At 35.9% G+C, this 18,092-nt stretch overlaps 1 protein-coding gene across 3 annotated transcripts in view; it reads right to left on the reverse strand.

Moving 5' to 3' along the window:
* The window catches only part of LOC134832088 (talin-2), a 38,965-nt gene that overhangs the window by 1,840 nt on the left and 19,033 nt on the right, over positions 1-18,092 (reverse strand). For all 3 annotated transcript variants that reach the window (XM_063845988.1, XM_063845987.1, XM_063845986.1), the window contains exons 3-12: positions 14,410-14,572; positions 12,658-13,760; positions 12,518-12,594; positions 12,365-12,453; positions 11,540-11,628; positions 10,572-11,229; positions 6,054-10,088; positions 5,530-5,720; positions 1,822-2,457; positions 79-1,331 (exon numbers count right to left, since the gene is read on the reverse strand). In XM_063845988.1, coding sequence (XP_063702058.1) covers positions 79-1,331; positions 1,822-2,457; positions 5,530-5,720; positions 6,054-10,088; positions 10,572-11,229; positions 11,540-11,628; positions 12,365-12,453; positions 12,518-12,594; positions 12,658-13,760; positions 14,410-14,545 — 8,267 coding nt within the window. In that variant the 5' untranslated portion in view covers positions 14,546-14,572. The remainder of the gene's footprint in view (positions 1-78; positions 1,332-1,821; positions 2,458-5,529; positions 5,721-6,053; positions 10,089-10,571; positions 11,230-11,539; positions 11,629-12,364; positions 12,454-12,517; positions 12,595-12,657; positions 13,761-14,409; positions 14,573-18,092) is intronic.

Genomic DNA, 18,092 nt, shown 5'->3' on the forward strand with positions numbered 1-18,092 from the left:
TAATATTTTTTTTTAATAAAACAAGGGACAAAAAGCTCAAAAAAATTATTAAAGTGACCTAAATTAATGGTGACTTACTTTATCTCCCCAAAGTTTCCAGAATTGCCATTTAATGGTATTGTTCCGCTTTTGAAGGTGGACATCGGTGACATGTTCTTGCCAAATGTTTTCTCATGCAAATCTTGGACACAAGCTTCCAAATTGGCTTTGTTGAAAGACGGCGACTGCGCAATTACTTTTGGCTTTGATGACGTCGTCAAATTATAATTTTTCAATGTGCTTGTCTCGTAAACTTTGCTATCGAGCGTCGGACTGGCAATTGTGTGGTGAATCGTTTCGACGTGTGTGGCAGTTGGAGCTCCTCCGGCTCCCCCGAAAGGCTGGTATGGCTTCGGCGTGGCATTTCCCGTGAGAAGGTGTGTGGGTTTTGGCGGCGGAATTGGCGATGTGCGCAATGGCGGCGGCGGGGGCGGCAAGGAGAGGTTGCTGGGACTTGGTGGCGCGATATACGATTGTGCTGGCGGATAATATGTTGCACCGGCAGCTGGCGACGTTGGATGCAGAGTATAAGATGTGGACGACGAGGCATTATGGAAGCTCGGGGATGGCGGTGTCGCGTTGTAAGCCCCACGTGAGGCACTCAAGTGACTAGGAGACGGGGTTTGGTAGCCAGTAAATGAGTGATATGCTCCCTCATCACCGCTCTCCAAACTTCCATCACTAATGTGTCCCATTTGTTTGGCACGATACTTTGCTTCCCGAATTGCTTTGAGTTTATTTCTGGCATCCTCGAGTTTTCGTTCCATTTGAAGCACTTCCGATCTCGCGTTGATTTCCTGTGCCATGCCATCGACCATATTTGTGTTCAATTTCAACGTTTGTTCCTCTTCGCCCTCGATCGCCTGTCGTGCAGCATGTACCAAGTTGTCTGTGGCCCGAATAACGGCGTTTCCGGCTTCTTGCAATCGTCTTCCCGCATTTGAGGTTGGATCCGATTTCACTTTGCACGCGATAAGAAGTTGGGCTGTCGAGCTGGCAACTTGTTTTGCTGTCGAAATCAGATATTCTTCGGTGCCGACACCTTGGACGAGATTTTGAGCGGCTTCCACGAGAGAATGGGTGGCAGCAGCTACAAGTCTCGCCGCTGAAATGAGTCCCTCCGACCATTGACCGTCTTCGGAGGACTTTAATTGCTTGCGAGCAACTTTGCCTTGGTCAATTAATTCGCGTTGAGCAGCGTTGGCGGCACGTACAAGAGCAGAAGATGCAGCCATGATACCGCGAGCAGCTTCGAGGATCATTTCGTCAAAGTTCAAGTTCTCATCGGTTTCCTAAGAGAATGAAAAAATTAAAAAAAAAATTAATTTTGAGTAAAAAAAATATAAATTTATTTTTTTTAGGAAGAAAAGGACAGACCATTGCTCATGAAGAACAGCCACAGTAATAATATGTTTGATTCCTGGTCGGTTAGTAAAATAACAACCAAGAATATCAAACATATCTAACTGTAGCTGTCACCACCACCGTTGTTAGAATAATTTTTAAGAAATGTTAGTTAGAGAAAGGATAAAAGAAATTTTATTTTTAATTTTTTGTCCCATTTTATAAAATTCGAAGAAAAGTTAAAATTTCATAAAAAATCACACCTTTTTAAAATTCAAATTAATTTTTCAAAAATTATTATATATTTAGAAATAATTTTTATTAATTTTTAAAATTTTTTAATTAATTTTTTTTTATTTTTTTTTTTTGCAGAAAAATAAATAACGGGACAAAAAATTCAAAATAAATTCAAAGCAACCTAATTTTTCGTCAACTCACCTTAACAACGGACGATCTTCTAGGTCTCAAGCTCGCCAATTTCTTCGCGGCAGCATCAATTGACGCCGCAGCGCCCAACAATTCATTCTCCGCAATCACCGTTGGATCATCCGGATCAATCCAGTCCGATCCCTTAAGTAACTGCGCCATGCCAACGAGATCTGTGACACATTTAGCGACACGTCGTGACAACTGCATCCGTTCGTCGGCCGAGCAATTACGCAAAACACCTTCCAACAAGTCACGATACGCAATCGCAACGGATGAACCCGCATCCAGTGTTCGTTGGCGCAATTCTGCCGTTTCGGCGCAGGTCCAGGCGACCTTTTTGCACACAATCAACATCTCCGAGATGTACCGACGACCCAAATTCGCAGCGGATGCGATGTCAGATTGTAAGTTTGAGGCTCCGGCAGCTACGGCTTTGGCAGTAGCGACTGTGACATTTTTCGTGACGCGGATAAGATCTTCGGGCGTGGCGGGAGATGAGGCGCGCATCGATTCCGAAGTGTGCATTTGCTTGATTTCTTGTGAAATTGCTTCGACAGTGGCTTCCATGGCACGCGTTCCACGTGTATGCTCGTCTTCGACAGCTTTTACGGTCTTCAAGAGAGATGTGACGTTCATGACCATGATCTGTGATGGAAAAAAAATAAAAAAATTATTAAAATAAATAAATTTTAAAAAATTTAAAAGTAAAATAGGATAAAAATTGGACTTATTTTGGATTTTTTTATTTAAAAAAAAATATTTTTAGTATTAATAACTCTAAAAATCTATCTGAAATTTATTCAAAAGTCAAAAAAATGTTAAAATTAAAGAAAAAATTAAAACTAAATTACCTATTTCGTTAGAAAATTTTGGGGTTTTGTTACCTATTTATGATGCTATCAGTGGTAAGGCATTGCAGTGACGAGCAGGATGATCGTAAGATGCAGTTTGTGCGTTAATTTGTGTTTTTTGTGAATAAATTTTGACCAAAAATTGTGATTTTCATACTTTTGAAGAAACTTTTAATTAAAAATCCTCATAAATTCAGAGAAAATCGTTTATTTAATAATTTTTGCATGCTAATATGATGCTTTCGATATAATTTTGGTGAACATAATGGTAAAAATACTTCAAAAAATATCATAATTTTTTCAAAATAATAATTTTTTGTGATAATAATACATTTATAAGAGCAAAAAAAGTTCATCAAATATTTTTTTTTGTATTTTTTGAACTTTTTTACTTCAAAATAATAATAATATTTAATAACACATTGATAAATTTATATATATTTCTATAAAAAAATACATTTTTCAATATTTTTGAAGCTAACTAACTCAACGAAGACATCTTAATTTTTTCCCTTTTCACATAAGTGATCGTTATTGTATACGTTCTCGGATCTCGTGACGATCTTTTCTCATAATCATCATCAACACCGTCAACAAAACTATTGTCAATATTATTATTATCTGCATCATCATCGAATTTTTCCCCATTATTTGTCGTTGTATCTTTAACTGGTTCGTCAAAAGTGGCCAGGAGTTCTTCTATATCGGGATATAGAATTTCTGGGCCTTTCTCATTAGTTAACTACTCGACGTGACGAGATGACGAAGACGCGCGAAAAAGAAAACAGAAAATATTAAAAATAAAATTTTATTTCTGTTCGCAGAGAAAAAAATTGATGAAGCACAAAATAGCGCAGCATTCGAATAATAATAAAAAATCAAAAAAAGTCACTCGCCATTCCCAAAAAAAAACGAAAGAAAGTTAAAAAAGGTTTTTAATGATAATCAAAGAAAAAAACATCATCGGAAATCCATTTTCTACAAAAAAAATTACTTTTTTTAGAGTAAATTCTAAGTAATATGATATGAGTTTGGCAGTTTATTGATATTTTTTGTGTGTCTTTGAAATGGCCTTGTGTGTGAATATTTTTTTTTTTAATTGATGACAATATCTAGTAATATGTGTCGGAACACAAGTCGCTTAACGTCTGCTGGAGAGAAGAGAAATAATATAATCTCGAATTACTATTTTTGCTAATTTATGTTTTTTTTTTTAATTTTTTTTAATACAAAAAATTAGACACCTTATGCCACAATATCCATCGCTAAAGTAAAAAATAATTAATAAATACTCAAAAAAGGCCCCTCGACTCGTTTTAATGGACATTTAAAATGAGGTTCTCTAATAGGTTTTGTTATACATCGACTTTTTACTTCAACTGAGGCAAGCAAATTACTCTAGATTTCCCAATAATAAAAAAATATAATGAAGAAGATGAGGATGCAGTTTTAATAATAATAATACAATCACGTGCGATACTTTGGCATTCCGCATTCCATTTTGGTACAAGAAGCATTTTATATAACATTTATAATAATATAATATAATAAATAAATATTTAATTAAAAAGGTAAACCATAATCCGCAATTTTTACATCAACAAATTCGAATTTTTTTTATACAAGATGCAGGATGCAGAACATTCTCAGATTCACATTCAACAGAAAAATTTTTGTGTGTTGGTCGATCACTTGTTTGTTTTGTTTGAACTTTTTTTCGTGGAAAGTTTGTATAATATAAAATAATTTAAGATTAAATTTTAATTAAATTACAGTTGGAAAGATTATAAAAATTTTAGTTTAAATTTCTTGTTAAATAAAATAAAATTATAAAAAAAAAATTAAAAAAAGTTTTTTAAAATTATTTTAGTTGAAAGAAGAATTATTTTTTTAAAATCTGAATTAATTTAAAGTTATTTTATATTGAATAAAATTATTTTCATTTTATTTTATTTTTTTATAATTTTTTTTATAAATGTTTGCAATTATTTTTATTAATTATTTAATAATTTTATTAAATAATTTCATAATTTTAATATAATTATTTATTTTATTAAAATACTTGATTTGATTAATTTAATTTAATTTTTTGATTAATTTAAATTATTAAAAATTATTTAAATTTTATATTTTAAATTTAATTTAATTTAATTTAAATATTTAAAATTATTTAAACTAAACAAATTTTTCAAACAAAAATTAATTTTCATAATCTTTCTATCAACTGTAATTTTTATCATATTATGTACTTCACTAAAATAAAATTGTGCTCAATAATCAAATTTTAAAAGTGTATCAAATATCAATGTGTTATCAAACTGTGCTATAAAAAATTATTTGAGTGAGAAAAAAAACGAACAAATTCCTATTCTATAGAATAAAAAATTATTTCGTCGAGTCTGCTGATTTTTTTTTTATTTTTGCACAAACAGCAGTCTTGGTCGTCATAAAATTTTCCTGCTGAAATACCTTTCGATAGCATTTTGGTTTTAGTAAAAGTAGCATGAAAATATTATTTTTTGCATACTGATAGTTGTTTTAAATATTAAGATAGTAGAGTAAAAAATTACAGCGTAAAATCCAAAATCCAAAATAATGTCCAATAATAAAAAATACGAGAAAAGTAAGGAAAAGTTTAGTTGTTTTTTAGTTTTTTTTCTATACAATATTTTTTTTTTAGTTGTCGCAATGACATTTTTTTTTGATCTCTAACATTGTTAATCAATATTAGAAAAAAGTTTGAAGCATTTCAAGTCAAGTTGGTAGTAGTTAAATTTTGTTTGCTTTGTTATTTACTCTCTTCACTTTTCCAATCAATTAAAGAAAAAAATTTGGAAGCAACATTTAAGGATTTTCATTGACTTACCTTTGCGGATTCCTTCAACTCGTTCATCGCTGGATCGTTGATGGGTTTGCCAGAGGCGAGTTTTGTGGCGTTAATAAGTTCACCAAGGGCGGCAGCAACATCTTTCACTGCGTTCATTACCATGACTTGTGAGTCGGGTTGTTGGGAGCCGAGACTGGCGGCGCCTCGTTTGACGGCGTCGGAAAGTTGCACTAAAAAAAGAAATTTTTTATTAGTTTTCCTTTTCATTTTTAAGTTGATTAATTGTTTTTGAAATTTTTTGAAGAAAAAAAAATCAATTTAAAAAAATTTTAGTTTTTTTTTTATTTTTTTGTTTTTTGATTTTTTTTTTAATTTTTTTCCAAAAATTATTGTAAAAAAATATTTTTTTTTTATTTATTATAATTTATTTATTTTTTTAATTTTTTTTTTCTATAAAAAATTTGAAATTTTCTGAAGATATTCTTTTGAGAAGAAAATTCATTTAATTAAAATCAAATTCAACAAAAACTTCAAAAAAAAAATTTAATTTAAAAAATACTTACAGATTGTCGAAACAGCATTTTGTGCAGCAGCTGCCAATTGATCTTGCGTACCAGCAGCTCCAGCTACAAGCACTTTTGTGTCTTCAACCAAAGCCTTTGCTGTCTTCAAAATGTGTTCACGATGATCGGCGAACGACCCATCATTATCGGAGTGCAAAGTGCCTGCTGTTGCGAACATAATTGTCGTATCCAAGTCTCCGATGATGCCGGAAACGGTACTTGCTGCATTTATACACGCCTGAGTGCCACGAGAGCCGGCTTGAAGTGCCGCCAGTACTTGCGACACCTTTTCCGAGACATCACGAGCATTGCGTGAAAGTTCCGCCAATCCACTCATGTCTTCCTTGCGGATGCCCGACGTGCATTGGATCAAATTTGTGCATGAACGACCGAGATCTTGCACCGCATTCCGGATTCGCATCGAAACTTCCTGCGATGTCGTCGTGGTGCATGCTCCAATTGTGTCTTGCGCCAAATTGATGTAATGTTGCGCCAATTCGCTGCACAACTGCGGCAACTGTCCCGGATCAACGGGTGCCCGAGCATTCATTTCATTAGCGCAACGAGCGATTTCCTTGCCATTGTTCACCATTCGCGTTTGGTAATCCACAAACGAGTCATTGAGGTTCGCCCCGAGGAACGACGCACGTTTATCCGTCATCCGCGAGATTGATCGCGAAATTTGTTCGACCAGCTGTGCAACGACACCATTTTCCGCGGAAATACGTTGAACCGTTGCGTTTAACTCCAAAATTGCTTCGCGCGTACTGAGACAACATTCGTCGAGTTCGGCGTGAATTTGAACGGCACGCGGATTTCCACCTGCTTCCTTCGAAACTTGCACCAGTTGGATGGCACTTTCGACCACGGACTTGGCTTGATCGATCAAAACTGTCTGTTGTGCACTGTGAATGACATGGGAGCAAACGCCAATTGTACCAGAAGTCAATGGCACCGAATGTTTCGCTACTTGATTGACCGCATGACCCAAAGATTCGGCATTTTTCTTCGCCGCTTGCTTCACCGGTTCAATTTTCTCCAACAATTCTTGCGTCGCATTCAACACCATGCTCGTGTATCCTTCGATATTATTATCGCGCTTTGGCGGAATACCCTCGATGCCGATCGCCAATGCCGTGGAATTCAAATCGCGTGCACAGGAATTCAAAATTCCAAGCACCGAGTCGCACTGCAACTGACCGGGAGCTTTTTCACGGATACTGGCGGCTAATTTTTTGATACTTTCCGACACGGCCTTGCTATGGATCGCGAGTTGTTGCCAAACGGGCGGATCTGTGGGCGATACAGCCAAAGTTTTTGCGGTTTTTACCATGTCAACTGCACCATCGAGGATACCGCGTCCCGCATGCAAAATTGGTTCTTGTTCGCGACGCCCTTCCGTCGATATACGCGCAGGAATCGAGATGAATTCATTGCTCGATGCGAATTGGCATAACGATTGGACCGCATCCAGGAGCGGAACAGTAGCTTGCGAGCACCGAATTCGCGAATCTGTGCTGTAATCTTGATCCAATTGCTTAATTTCGCGCACCAAAGTAGCTGTTGAGTTGGCAACGTCTTTCGCGGACTGCACAAAATGACGTTTCGCCACCGGATTGCTCGTATTTGAACTGGCATTACGACATGCGTTGCACAAAGTGGATGTATGTTTAGCAATTACGGTCGCTGCTGACAAAACTTGTTGCTGTGTCGACGATGGCGACGCCAGGACATCGCAACTTTGACGAATTGCTTGCGATGCGCGTGCAAATTGCGCTTGATCGACGAGACCGGGACGTCCGGAAGTACTTGTGGGGTTCGAAACACCCACCAAATAGGCAGCTTGAGCCGCTGATTCAATTAATCCGCGGATCGACTCGGAAACAGAGTTCACCGAATGCCCAAATTCGACATGTTGCGAGTGTTTCGCGTTGTTTGCGATGCCGGTCATGCCATCGCCCAGCGTGCGCGACTTGTCCATGACTGTTTCCAAGCAATCAAAGTACCCCTGGTCGGTAAGTGACTCGGAAGGATAATCCAGCAAGGGACGCAACGCCTCGATACTGCGAATTGCGTTATCGCACTCCTTTTGTCCGGGCCCAGCTTGAGTGCAAACGTCAACCAAACGATTAATGCTTTCCGTAACCATTCGCGCCGCTGATGCCAACTCGTTTTTGGCGTTTGGATGATTGGGATCGGCTGCGACGGAGCGTGATGTGCCCAAGAGACTGATGGATTGCGTCGAAACACTTCGCAAGGCATTCACGATCGATTCGCGCATGTATTCTTCCTTACTTTGTCCCGCCATTTCGAGTGTGATCGTAATCAAATCTTTGTAAGATTGGCAATAATCTTGACTGGAGTTGGCCAATTTGATGGAACTCGGATACGATTGCGCAACTTGTCCGGCGGCGTTATTCAAGACATCTGCAGCAGCTTTCAGCTCGTTTTGGAGTTGTCCATAAGTTTTTCCGCTAGCTGGGTATTCGCCGCCATCTAAAATGACCCGAAGTTCCGTTATTTGTTCGAAAGCTTCGTTAATTTCCTTCAAGCCGGGCAGACAATCGACAGTTTTGACCAAAGATCCCTTGACACGTTTGACCGAATGGAACAAAGCGTCTTGATCGCCGACATTTTGCAGGGTGCGCTGGGCTTCTTCGAGCAATTCGATCGAATTGTTGATGACATCGTCGGCGCAATTAATCACCATGCCACTTTTGGTGGTAGCGGCGACTCCACGAACGCTTTTCACGAAATCCCCAAGAGCGAGGGCCGTATCGCGTCCCGCAACGCCAGCATAATTGCGATTTCCTTGCGTAACGGCTGACAAAAGTTGAATCATGGCGGAATCGACGCCTTGTGACGTCACACTCAACTGTTTGAAGCACGTTTCTTGCGTCTCGCCAGGCAACGGTCTCAAGGTGCCGTCATTCGAGGCGCGTTTTGTGTCGTTTAGCACGCCACGTAAGTTTTTGACGGCATCCAAGGCTGATTCGAGTTCTTGTCCGCCGCATGCTTCACGGGCACGAGCTGCTGACAATCGTAAATCGTTAATGGAGTGCGTTAAGGTAACGACGCTCTTCGATAATTGATGGGCAGCGGTGTGATCGTTCACTGTAGGCTGCAAATCACGTGCCGAAGCAGCAACTTGCGATGCTGGCTCGATGAAACTCTCGCTGGATTCGATCAAACTCAATTGCGCCGATGGGTCGTCGGGACGTGCCAACGTTGTCTTGACTCCGGTGACTAATTTGGGGATCAAATCGGCAACACTTTGACAATCTTGCAACAAAACCTCCTTCGTTTGGATGTCATGACTGAAAATTACGGCGTTTTGCGATGCTGAGATGCATTGCGTGGCTGCCGAAGCAGCTTGTTTCGCACTTTGCTCCAAGCGATTGATGAGTTTGCGTTTCAGAGCTGGCGTAATGGCGGTCGTTGTGGTAACATCACGCAGTTCCTCGGCAGCAACTCGCAAAGCTTCTTGGTGATGCGCGTCAGCGGGACTTCCGGCACACAAACGAGCTGCTTCCACCATTCGCGATGTGGCATCAGCGAGTTGTTTGGCGGCAGCAAGTAAACGACGTTGCAGCTCGGAATCTTCTTGCGTTTCGGCTTCGCCCTTGATGCTTTGGATCAAATGGGCAGTTGCTTGGCCGAGTTGTTTTGCTTGACGGACCATTTCTTGTGGGTCGGTTGATGAAACGAGCATGTCGGTGGCCACCAAAACTTCCTCGACGGGGTTCTCGTCGACGCGTTGGGCGTGTTCGCGTGAACAGAGCTTGATGTGATCGAGTAAATCGGTCAAGGTGCGCGAAACTTCTTTAGCTGCGCCCATTAAGTCGCCTTTTAATTGAGTGTTGTCCGTTACTTCGTTGCAGATGCCAATTAGATTGGTAACTGCGTGGGCAACTTCGCGGGCAGCAGCTTCGAGTTGCTCGCGACATGCGGGACTTTCGATTGTTGGGGCGACGACACGAGCACATGCCACCAATTGACTTGTGGCGAGGGCGCATTGACTTGCAGCACCAATAACTGAAAGAAAAAAAAAAGAATTTATTAAAAGTTTGAATAAAAATGTCTAAAAAACTGATTTAAAAAATATCATTCAATTCATCTCACTATTAAATTAAAATTAAATTCAATATTATTGTCCAAAATTAAAAATAAATCGAAAGAGATTTTTTTTTATTTTTTTAAATTAAAAAAATAATTTAGAAAAAAATGTTAAAAATGAGATTTTTTTATCAAAAATTTTAAGAAAGAATTAAATTATCAGTTTTATTTTGAGTTTTATGTTAAACTAAATTTTATAAAACGTTTTTATAAAAAGTAAAAATTAAATAAATTCAAATAAATAAATTTAAATAACCAAATTTCAATATTTTTTTTTTAAATAATAAAATTAATAAAAAATATTTTTTTTTTTTAATTTTTCTGTCTCATTTTTTTTTATTTCGAATTTCGAACGATTTCGAATCAATTTTGATTAATTTAATTTAAAAAAATAATATTTACCTTTATTTCTCGTATCATCATCGTCACATTCGGCAGCGACAGATTTCGCTTTAAGTACGAGAGCAGCTGTGGTGTTGGCGACAGCTTTTGCCAATCCCAACAACATATCGTGCAACTCGCGTCCTTCAACGGTCTCCTCGCCAATTGTGCTAAGCACTTGTCCGCTGGCCTCTCCAACGCGACTTGCGGCATTGAGGAGATTCTGGCGTGGCTCCTTGCTCTCTGGCTCGGCAGCATTCAACAAATCACTGAAGGCTTTGCACAATTTTCGCGTCGCCTCGAGCAACTCGTCACTATGATCGTCCATGAGAGCGGCAATGGTTCGCACTTCCTTCGTTACCTCGGGAATACTTTGGGCAATTTGGGAGACGGCAGCTCCAACGGCCTCGTGATCGACGTCATCCGGCTGCGATGCAGTGACAACTTGAGCCGTTGCGGCATTCATCGTGGCCAAATGTGTGGTAACCATTTGTTTGGAGGTCTCCATTGTGGTTTCGCGCCATTGCAAAGACCCAGGATCGTTTCCTAGTGGCGGCAACGGAGCCTTTGTTTGCAAATCTTTTTCAGCCTTGACGAGAGCTTCTTGACCGGCCGAAATGTATCCGAGCAGGGCGCGTTGCGGCTCTGTTAACAACGTACTGACGTGTGTTTGTTGCAACTGAAAACGAGACAAAATAAATTAGAAACGGCGTCACGGAACATCAAAGAAAGATTAGTAAGTTTTTTTTCTATAATTATAATAAATTCACCTACGCCTGTTAATAAATTCATATTTTTTTTATAATTTTCGAGCCATTCCAAACAAAATTTATGAACGCATGAAAATAAGAAAAAAAATTGCCAAAATGAAATTTTGTTATAAAAATATTGAAATAAAATTAATTTTTTCGTGCATCTTAAAACTATTTTGATTAAATATTAAAATTTCTTGCAACTAAAATTTAAATTGTAAATTAAAATTTCCTTACCATCGGAGGTTGATGAGCAATATTGACTTGTCCAACAATCGCTCCATATTGAATGTGTTGCGATTCTCCGGTAGTGTATGGACGTTCGCCTGTTTTTTGGTCATGTGATATGGTACAAAAGTGCGGAAAAAGAAGAAAAATAAGCAAATTAAATAAAAATAATAGAAAAATGGAGCAAGAAGCAAAATTTAAAGGAAATTATTTACAGCGAAGAGCGATTTTTTTTTAAAATAATTTTAAAAAACTATCCGCACCGAGTTTATTTCAAACTTTTTTCCCATTTTTTTTTTAAATTAAAAGAGTAAAAAAAAATAAAAATAAATTGATATTATTTAAAAAATATTTTTATATATAAAATGGCCGAATTTTTTATAAATAATTTAATTTTTTAATTTATTTAAATATATTGAGGTTTTATTTAAAATTAAATTTTAAAAAAATAAATAAAAATTAATGAATTTTAAAATAGATTATCTAATTTTGTTACAAAAAGAACGAAGGAAATTTTGATCTAAATAATATATTTTTTTATAAAAATTATTTTAAAAGAATATACCTTCAGAATTATTTTTTTAAAAAAATTAAATTATTATAAATTATTATATAAAATTAAATTATTAAATTATTATTTAAAATTAAATTATTAAAAAAAATATTTTTTTTAATTTAAATTTTTAAAATATTATTTTTAAATTTAAATTTATAAATTAAAAATTTTTTAATTTATGAAATTTTTATTTTTTTTAATTTAAATTTTTCAATTTTAATGGGAAAAAATTTGTAAATAAATTAGGAGTGGCTTTAAAATTCAATGAATGAACTTACCGTCATGTCCACGCATAATTGCGGGCTTAGCAAGTGATTCGGTGTTAATTTTGTTTGTATGGGTTGTCTCGTGTTGAAGGAATGTCGCTCTGTGGGAAGAGAAGAAAAAATGTTAAAACCGGAAATTGCTGATAATTTAATTTACAAACTTACTTTCGTGGATTCACACTTTCCTCCACCATCGTAGATCCTTCATCGCCCTCAATACCAAAGTGATCCTTACTTTGTTTCTACAGAAAAATAAAAAGAAAATTGGATTATCCGCTCTCAATGCACTTGACGTCGTAATTTACCTTCTTCAGAATGATGTCGATATATCCAGCAATTAATTGGACAATTTGTTCCGCCTCAGTGGTTTGCACGGAGTAATATTGATCGGCATAGTCACCAAAGTCGAGCGTAAAGGTATTTGGCGAGGCACCCCATCGTCTCACGGTTGTCAGGGGCCACGTCTTCAAAATTTCCTTTGTTTTTTCGTCCAAACGCAGGACACTTTCCTTCGTTACGCCCAACAAACGCGGCACCAATTTGTTCTTGCCCTTCTCCTTTTCCTTCACGAGGAAAAAGGAAACACCGTAAGTCGGCAATTCGCGTGCCGTCTTCACATACAACACTTTTGCATCCAATTCCGAGACGCCAATGTGCTTGCGATGCTCAGCGAAGATTTTCTTTTCGATATTTTTCGTTTTCGTGTAATTTGCTGGCAGGAATTCCTTCAAGTCGAGCAAACCTGGTTTGTGTTTCGTCTCTTGATGGTCTCCAAACTGAATGTGAACCTGAATTCCGGCAAATTCGCACGCTTTGTCCTGAATAACGGGATGTTTTCCCTCCAAAATTGCGTCGCGCGTTTGCACATACAACAAATTCAGTTGCACGGGATCGTGCGAGTCGACATTTTGGTCCGAGAAGAAGAAACGACGTTTCAGCAGGACCGTTTCCGCTTCGTGGATGCCCTGTTCGCGCAACGTCTTGCCAACGTCGATCCAGTTGATTTCGTCGTCGGTGCGCAATTTTTTCCGGAGACTTTCCATCTTGGCGTCGCGATCTTTTTCGGCGGTGCGACGCTTGAGCGTAAGTGTGCCGTAGTTTGACTTGTTGTCGGGCTGATTTTCGTTCTGTGGCTCCAGCTCTTCCTTGACTAGACCGTACTCTTCGTGGTTCGTGATGCCGATGCGCGTGCAAATGTCCACCATGAGTTGCGAAACGGGCTGCGAATCGTCCACCAAGATGGTTTTGACTGTGCCATCCAGCATGCGGACGCGCAATTTTCGCAGTTTTCGACGGTATTCGAGTGTGTCATGGTTGCGCAGGAGATAGTAGCCGAGATTTCGACCGGATTCTAGCCATACTCCCTGTTTGTTTTCCTCGTCCGAGAGAAATAAACCGAATTCTTGAGCTAGAAAAAAAATTAAAAATTAATTTTCGTCACTTTTAACAACAAATTTTTTTAAAAAATTGTTTTTCTTATTTTTTCGGGAAAAAATAAAAATTCTTTGTAAAATGGGATTTTTTTTTATATTTTCTAGCATTTTTAAATTAAAAATCATGAAGAAATAATTTTTTAAATAAATAAAATCATACATAAAGCAAATTTGCTTTGATAAGGCGTATCCTATTGAAATTTATATATATATTTTTTTTTAAATCACGTGACCAAAAAAATTTTTTTTTCAAAAATTTATATTTTGTGAGATTTTTTTTAAATTTTCTCCACTTTTGAGTTCAAATTTGAAAATAATATTAACTAAAATGTAAAAAATAATTATTTAATATTTCAAAAAACAGAAATTTTTTAAAAATTTAAATTTTGGTCACGTGGTTTAATATTTTTTTCATATAAATTTTAATTGGAGTTGTCTTATTTAAGCAATTTTAGTTCGATTTTTGTATAATTTTGATAAAAACTGTAATTTTTCATAATGTTTTATTCAAAAAATGACCAAAAATGTCAAAAATATTCTGATTTTATATTTTTTCCTCTGAATTTTTTGACAAAATCGAGAAAAAAAAATTAAAATATCAATTCTTGAGAAAAAAAAACTCACCTTGTCCCTGCACAGCTTCCGCAAATTTATCACGAATGATGCGACATGCATCGAAAACTGTTGTATTTGGATCAAATTGAATTGTCTTTGTCACGCCACCACCTTCCAGCGTGATCCGTAATGAGAGGGTCGACATTTTTTTGTATTTTTTTCTCGCTCGTCACTGCAAAAGAAAGAAAAAAACAGAAAAAGAACGATTATTAGCGCCTGTTGTCTACTTCGACATCCAACGAAACTAATTAATTCTAATCAGGGAATCATGTCAAGCGAAATATTTCCCTCACATACACCGTTTATTGCGTGTATTTCCTCTCTCGCACTCGTTAGTCGTGCCTTATTTGCGAGACAATGATAAAAATTTATCGTTTTTCGATTAAATTCCGTTAACGCCACACGATTTACGGCGTCAAAGACGAGCCGTTGCTTGAGAAAATCATTGTTTTCTTCCCTCTTTCGTACATCCAGGTACGAATGACGGCAAATTTGTTGGTATGGCAACGTTAATACCCTTCTTCGTGTTTCTATCTATCGTTTTTGTGCCATCTCGTCACTCTTAATGAGGCGTCAGCGTGAAAAAGGTAACTTTTCGTCGAGATTTGCGATTTTCTTGGTCCAGAAAGCCCCTTTTTGTCTTAAATTACGCCTCAGTTTGCCGAGATATCATAAAAGTAAACACAACTTTCAAATTAATTTCATCATCGTCATGAATGTTTGCGCCAAACAAACAACTCGGCAGTCGTAGAAAGTTATAGTTTGATTTATAAAGTTGATTTTAGGCGGTATATCGCACAAAAATCGTCTAACACGAGACTTGTGAATGAAATGCGTGCCCGATATCCGCAAAAATGTGTAAATAGCTAACTAGTTGCACCCACACTCGCGTCGAAATTGGGCTAATTCTCGTGTTTGGTGTCCCCCACACACCGCGACAAGCACTTTCGACACAAATATTTGTGCGACACACACACGAAATGATGAATGCACTCATGCGAGAAAAGCATAAAAATGTTGAGCAAAGTTGATAATTTTATTGCCTCATGGATATCGGGTGTTACAAAGTCATTTTAATGGAGTCGCGTCGTAAAATGCGTCCGTAATTAAGCACAAATCTGCGAAATTCTTCGAGATTTTTACGAGTTACACGTTCCGGCAAGACCCAAATGGCACGCACTAATAATAGATTACGTTATGCGATCATGTTAATAACGCTGCATTGTTCCGAACAACAACAAATAATCATAAAATGTTCGAATTCGAGTGTGTTGCGCGCCCCACACGTGTCATCCATATAAATTTTATTTTGTTCGTGTTTTTATTTATTGAATATTATTATGTCGTCCTCCCCATCTTCATCAAAAAAGACACATTTCGACAACAACAAACACGATAGTTATCTAAATTTCTTTCTCTTTTTTTTTTCGACAATGCTCGCTTGATGATATCGATAACATCGCATGAAAGACGACATTATGTGACAAAACAAGAGAGGAGACGATAATTATTATTATTTTATTAGGGATTTATTAATTATTATTGTTATTATATGATTATAGACTCTTTTTGATGGCAGCAGAGAGGCGTGATGTGCGTCGTTTGATTAAAAGGACGGCAATGTGATACTTTGACAGAGGAGAGATGTTGACGATAATAAAAGGTGTAACTGATAGCACATCGTTTTTTCTTGCACTTTTAGCAGAAACGTGCCTTTTTTCAAAAGAAAATCTGTGATTTTTGTACAAGATGATGCTTTGTTGTATTTGGAAAATTGAGAGAAGTTGTTTCAAAGGAGTAAGGGGGGAGGGAAAATTAGGAAAATCCATTAATGAATATTGACAAGTTTTGTTCTCATTGATGGAAATTGCGGAGAAACAACAAGTTCTTGGTAGGTTTTCATCAAATTTCTTATTTTCCTAGTCAGTAAAGCGATATGGGCTTATCAAAGACTTTTTGGTTTTGGAAAAAAAGACATTCCAATATTTATTTATTTTTTTTTTTTTTTTTGAGAACAATTTAAAAAATTTTTTTTGAAAGAATTTTTTTTCGCACGTTTTTATAAAAAAATTTTACTTTTAATTTAAAAATTAAATTTTATTTAATTTTAATATTTAAATTAATTAAAAAAAATTAATTTAATTTAATTTAATTAGGCCGCTCTAAATGAAACACAATAGTTTTGTCCAAAATTTTTGAAAAAATTTAAAATAATTATTTTCATGCAAAATGCCAATTTCAAACAATTTTTGACCGTTAATCAATATTTTTGCTGGTTTAAGTTTTTTTGCATTGATATTTGTTTATTTTAAACTGATTTAAGAACATTTTAGTTAAAATTAAAAAAAATTGAATATTATAAAAAAAATTCCAAATTTTTGTTAAAATGAAAATTATAGCAATTTTTAGGTATGAAAATATTTTTAAAGAAGAAAATCCACGCTAAAGTACAATTTTTAATACAAATTTTTAAAAAATTAAAAAAAAATTAATTTTTTTTTCAAAATTTCTTAAAATTATATGAAATAAGACCAAAAAACGGTAATATTTGATAAAATTTTTATTTTTTTGCCCCACGCGTTTTTTGAATTTAAAATGGGGCACCGGACAAAACTATTGAGTTTCATTTGAAGCGGCCTTATTTATTAATTAAAAAATAATTTGATTTAATTTTATTATTCATTATTTTTTTAAAATTAATTTATATTAATTAATTTAATTAATTTTTTTATTAGTTTAAATAATTAAATCTTTATTTTGAAATATTAAAAAAATACAGCACAATCGCTAAAAATGCTGAATTGTGATAAAATTTTAATTTATTTATTTTTTTTTATTTTTTGATTTTTTTTCTGAAATAAATTTTAGAGACGCCTCTAAATTGCAAAAATAAATTAAAAATATTACGGGGAATTTCAGATTCCTACAAATGTCTTCGAAAAATTTTATTGTTATTAAAATATGGTTCCCTTTAATCTACTGCTTTAAAGCCATTTTGTAAATTTTATTGCAATAATTCTCGAAATCCAGTCGGAATTCAATGAAATAAAATGAAAAACTCATTTCGACATATTTTCAAATGCAAAAACAGAATTTAAATCGTTCAATTAAACATACCATAAAACTAGTTCTCGTTACGATTGTCGGTCGTCCTGCAAGCATATCCCATATTTCATAGACATATAAAATTTATAATCATCCCATGGTGGTGGTAAAAAATAACCATCCTCGTCGTCGTCGACATCGTCAAACTAAACACTCCACAAAGCATAATAATAATTCGTGTTGTCACACATTTTCATCTCGTTCTTTTTTTTTTGCAGTCCCCGTACTCCACGACGACGACGACGAGCTATAATCGCTCGCAACCACACAGGCACGCACACATCCTTTTATGAGCATTCATCTCGTTCCACGATGGCAATAAAAAAAAAGTAAAATTGTTTTCTGTGTTGTTGACGGCGGCGAGTAACAGAGAGAACGACGAGAGAACATAAAACGCATTTAAAAACGTTTTCAGTCTATAATAGCGGCACGGACACTTTGCAATGCTGTAACACACACACACGAAAAAAAAGAAGGTATTATTTTACGGTCGTTTCACATCATGATGTCATGATAATAGTAAATCACCTACTCAAACAAGTGGGAAGAAGGATATTTTTTTGTTCCTTTTTTTTCTTACAAAATTT

This window comes from Culicoides brevitarsis, chromosome 2 (genome assembly GCF_036172545.1).
Source record: "Culicoides brevitarsis isolate CSIRO-B50_1 chromosome 2, AGI_CSIRO_Cbre_v1, whole genome shotgun sequence".
In the NCBI taxonomy this organism is placed as follows: Eukaryota; Metazoa; Arthropoda; class Insecta; order Diptera; family Ceratopogonidae; genus Culicoides; species Culicoides brevitarsis.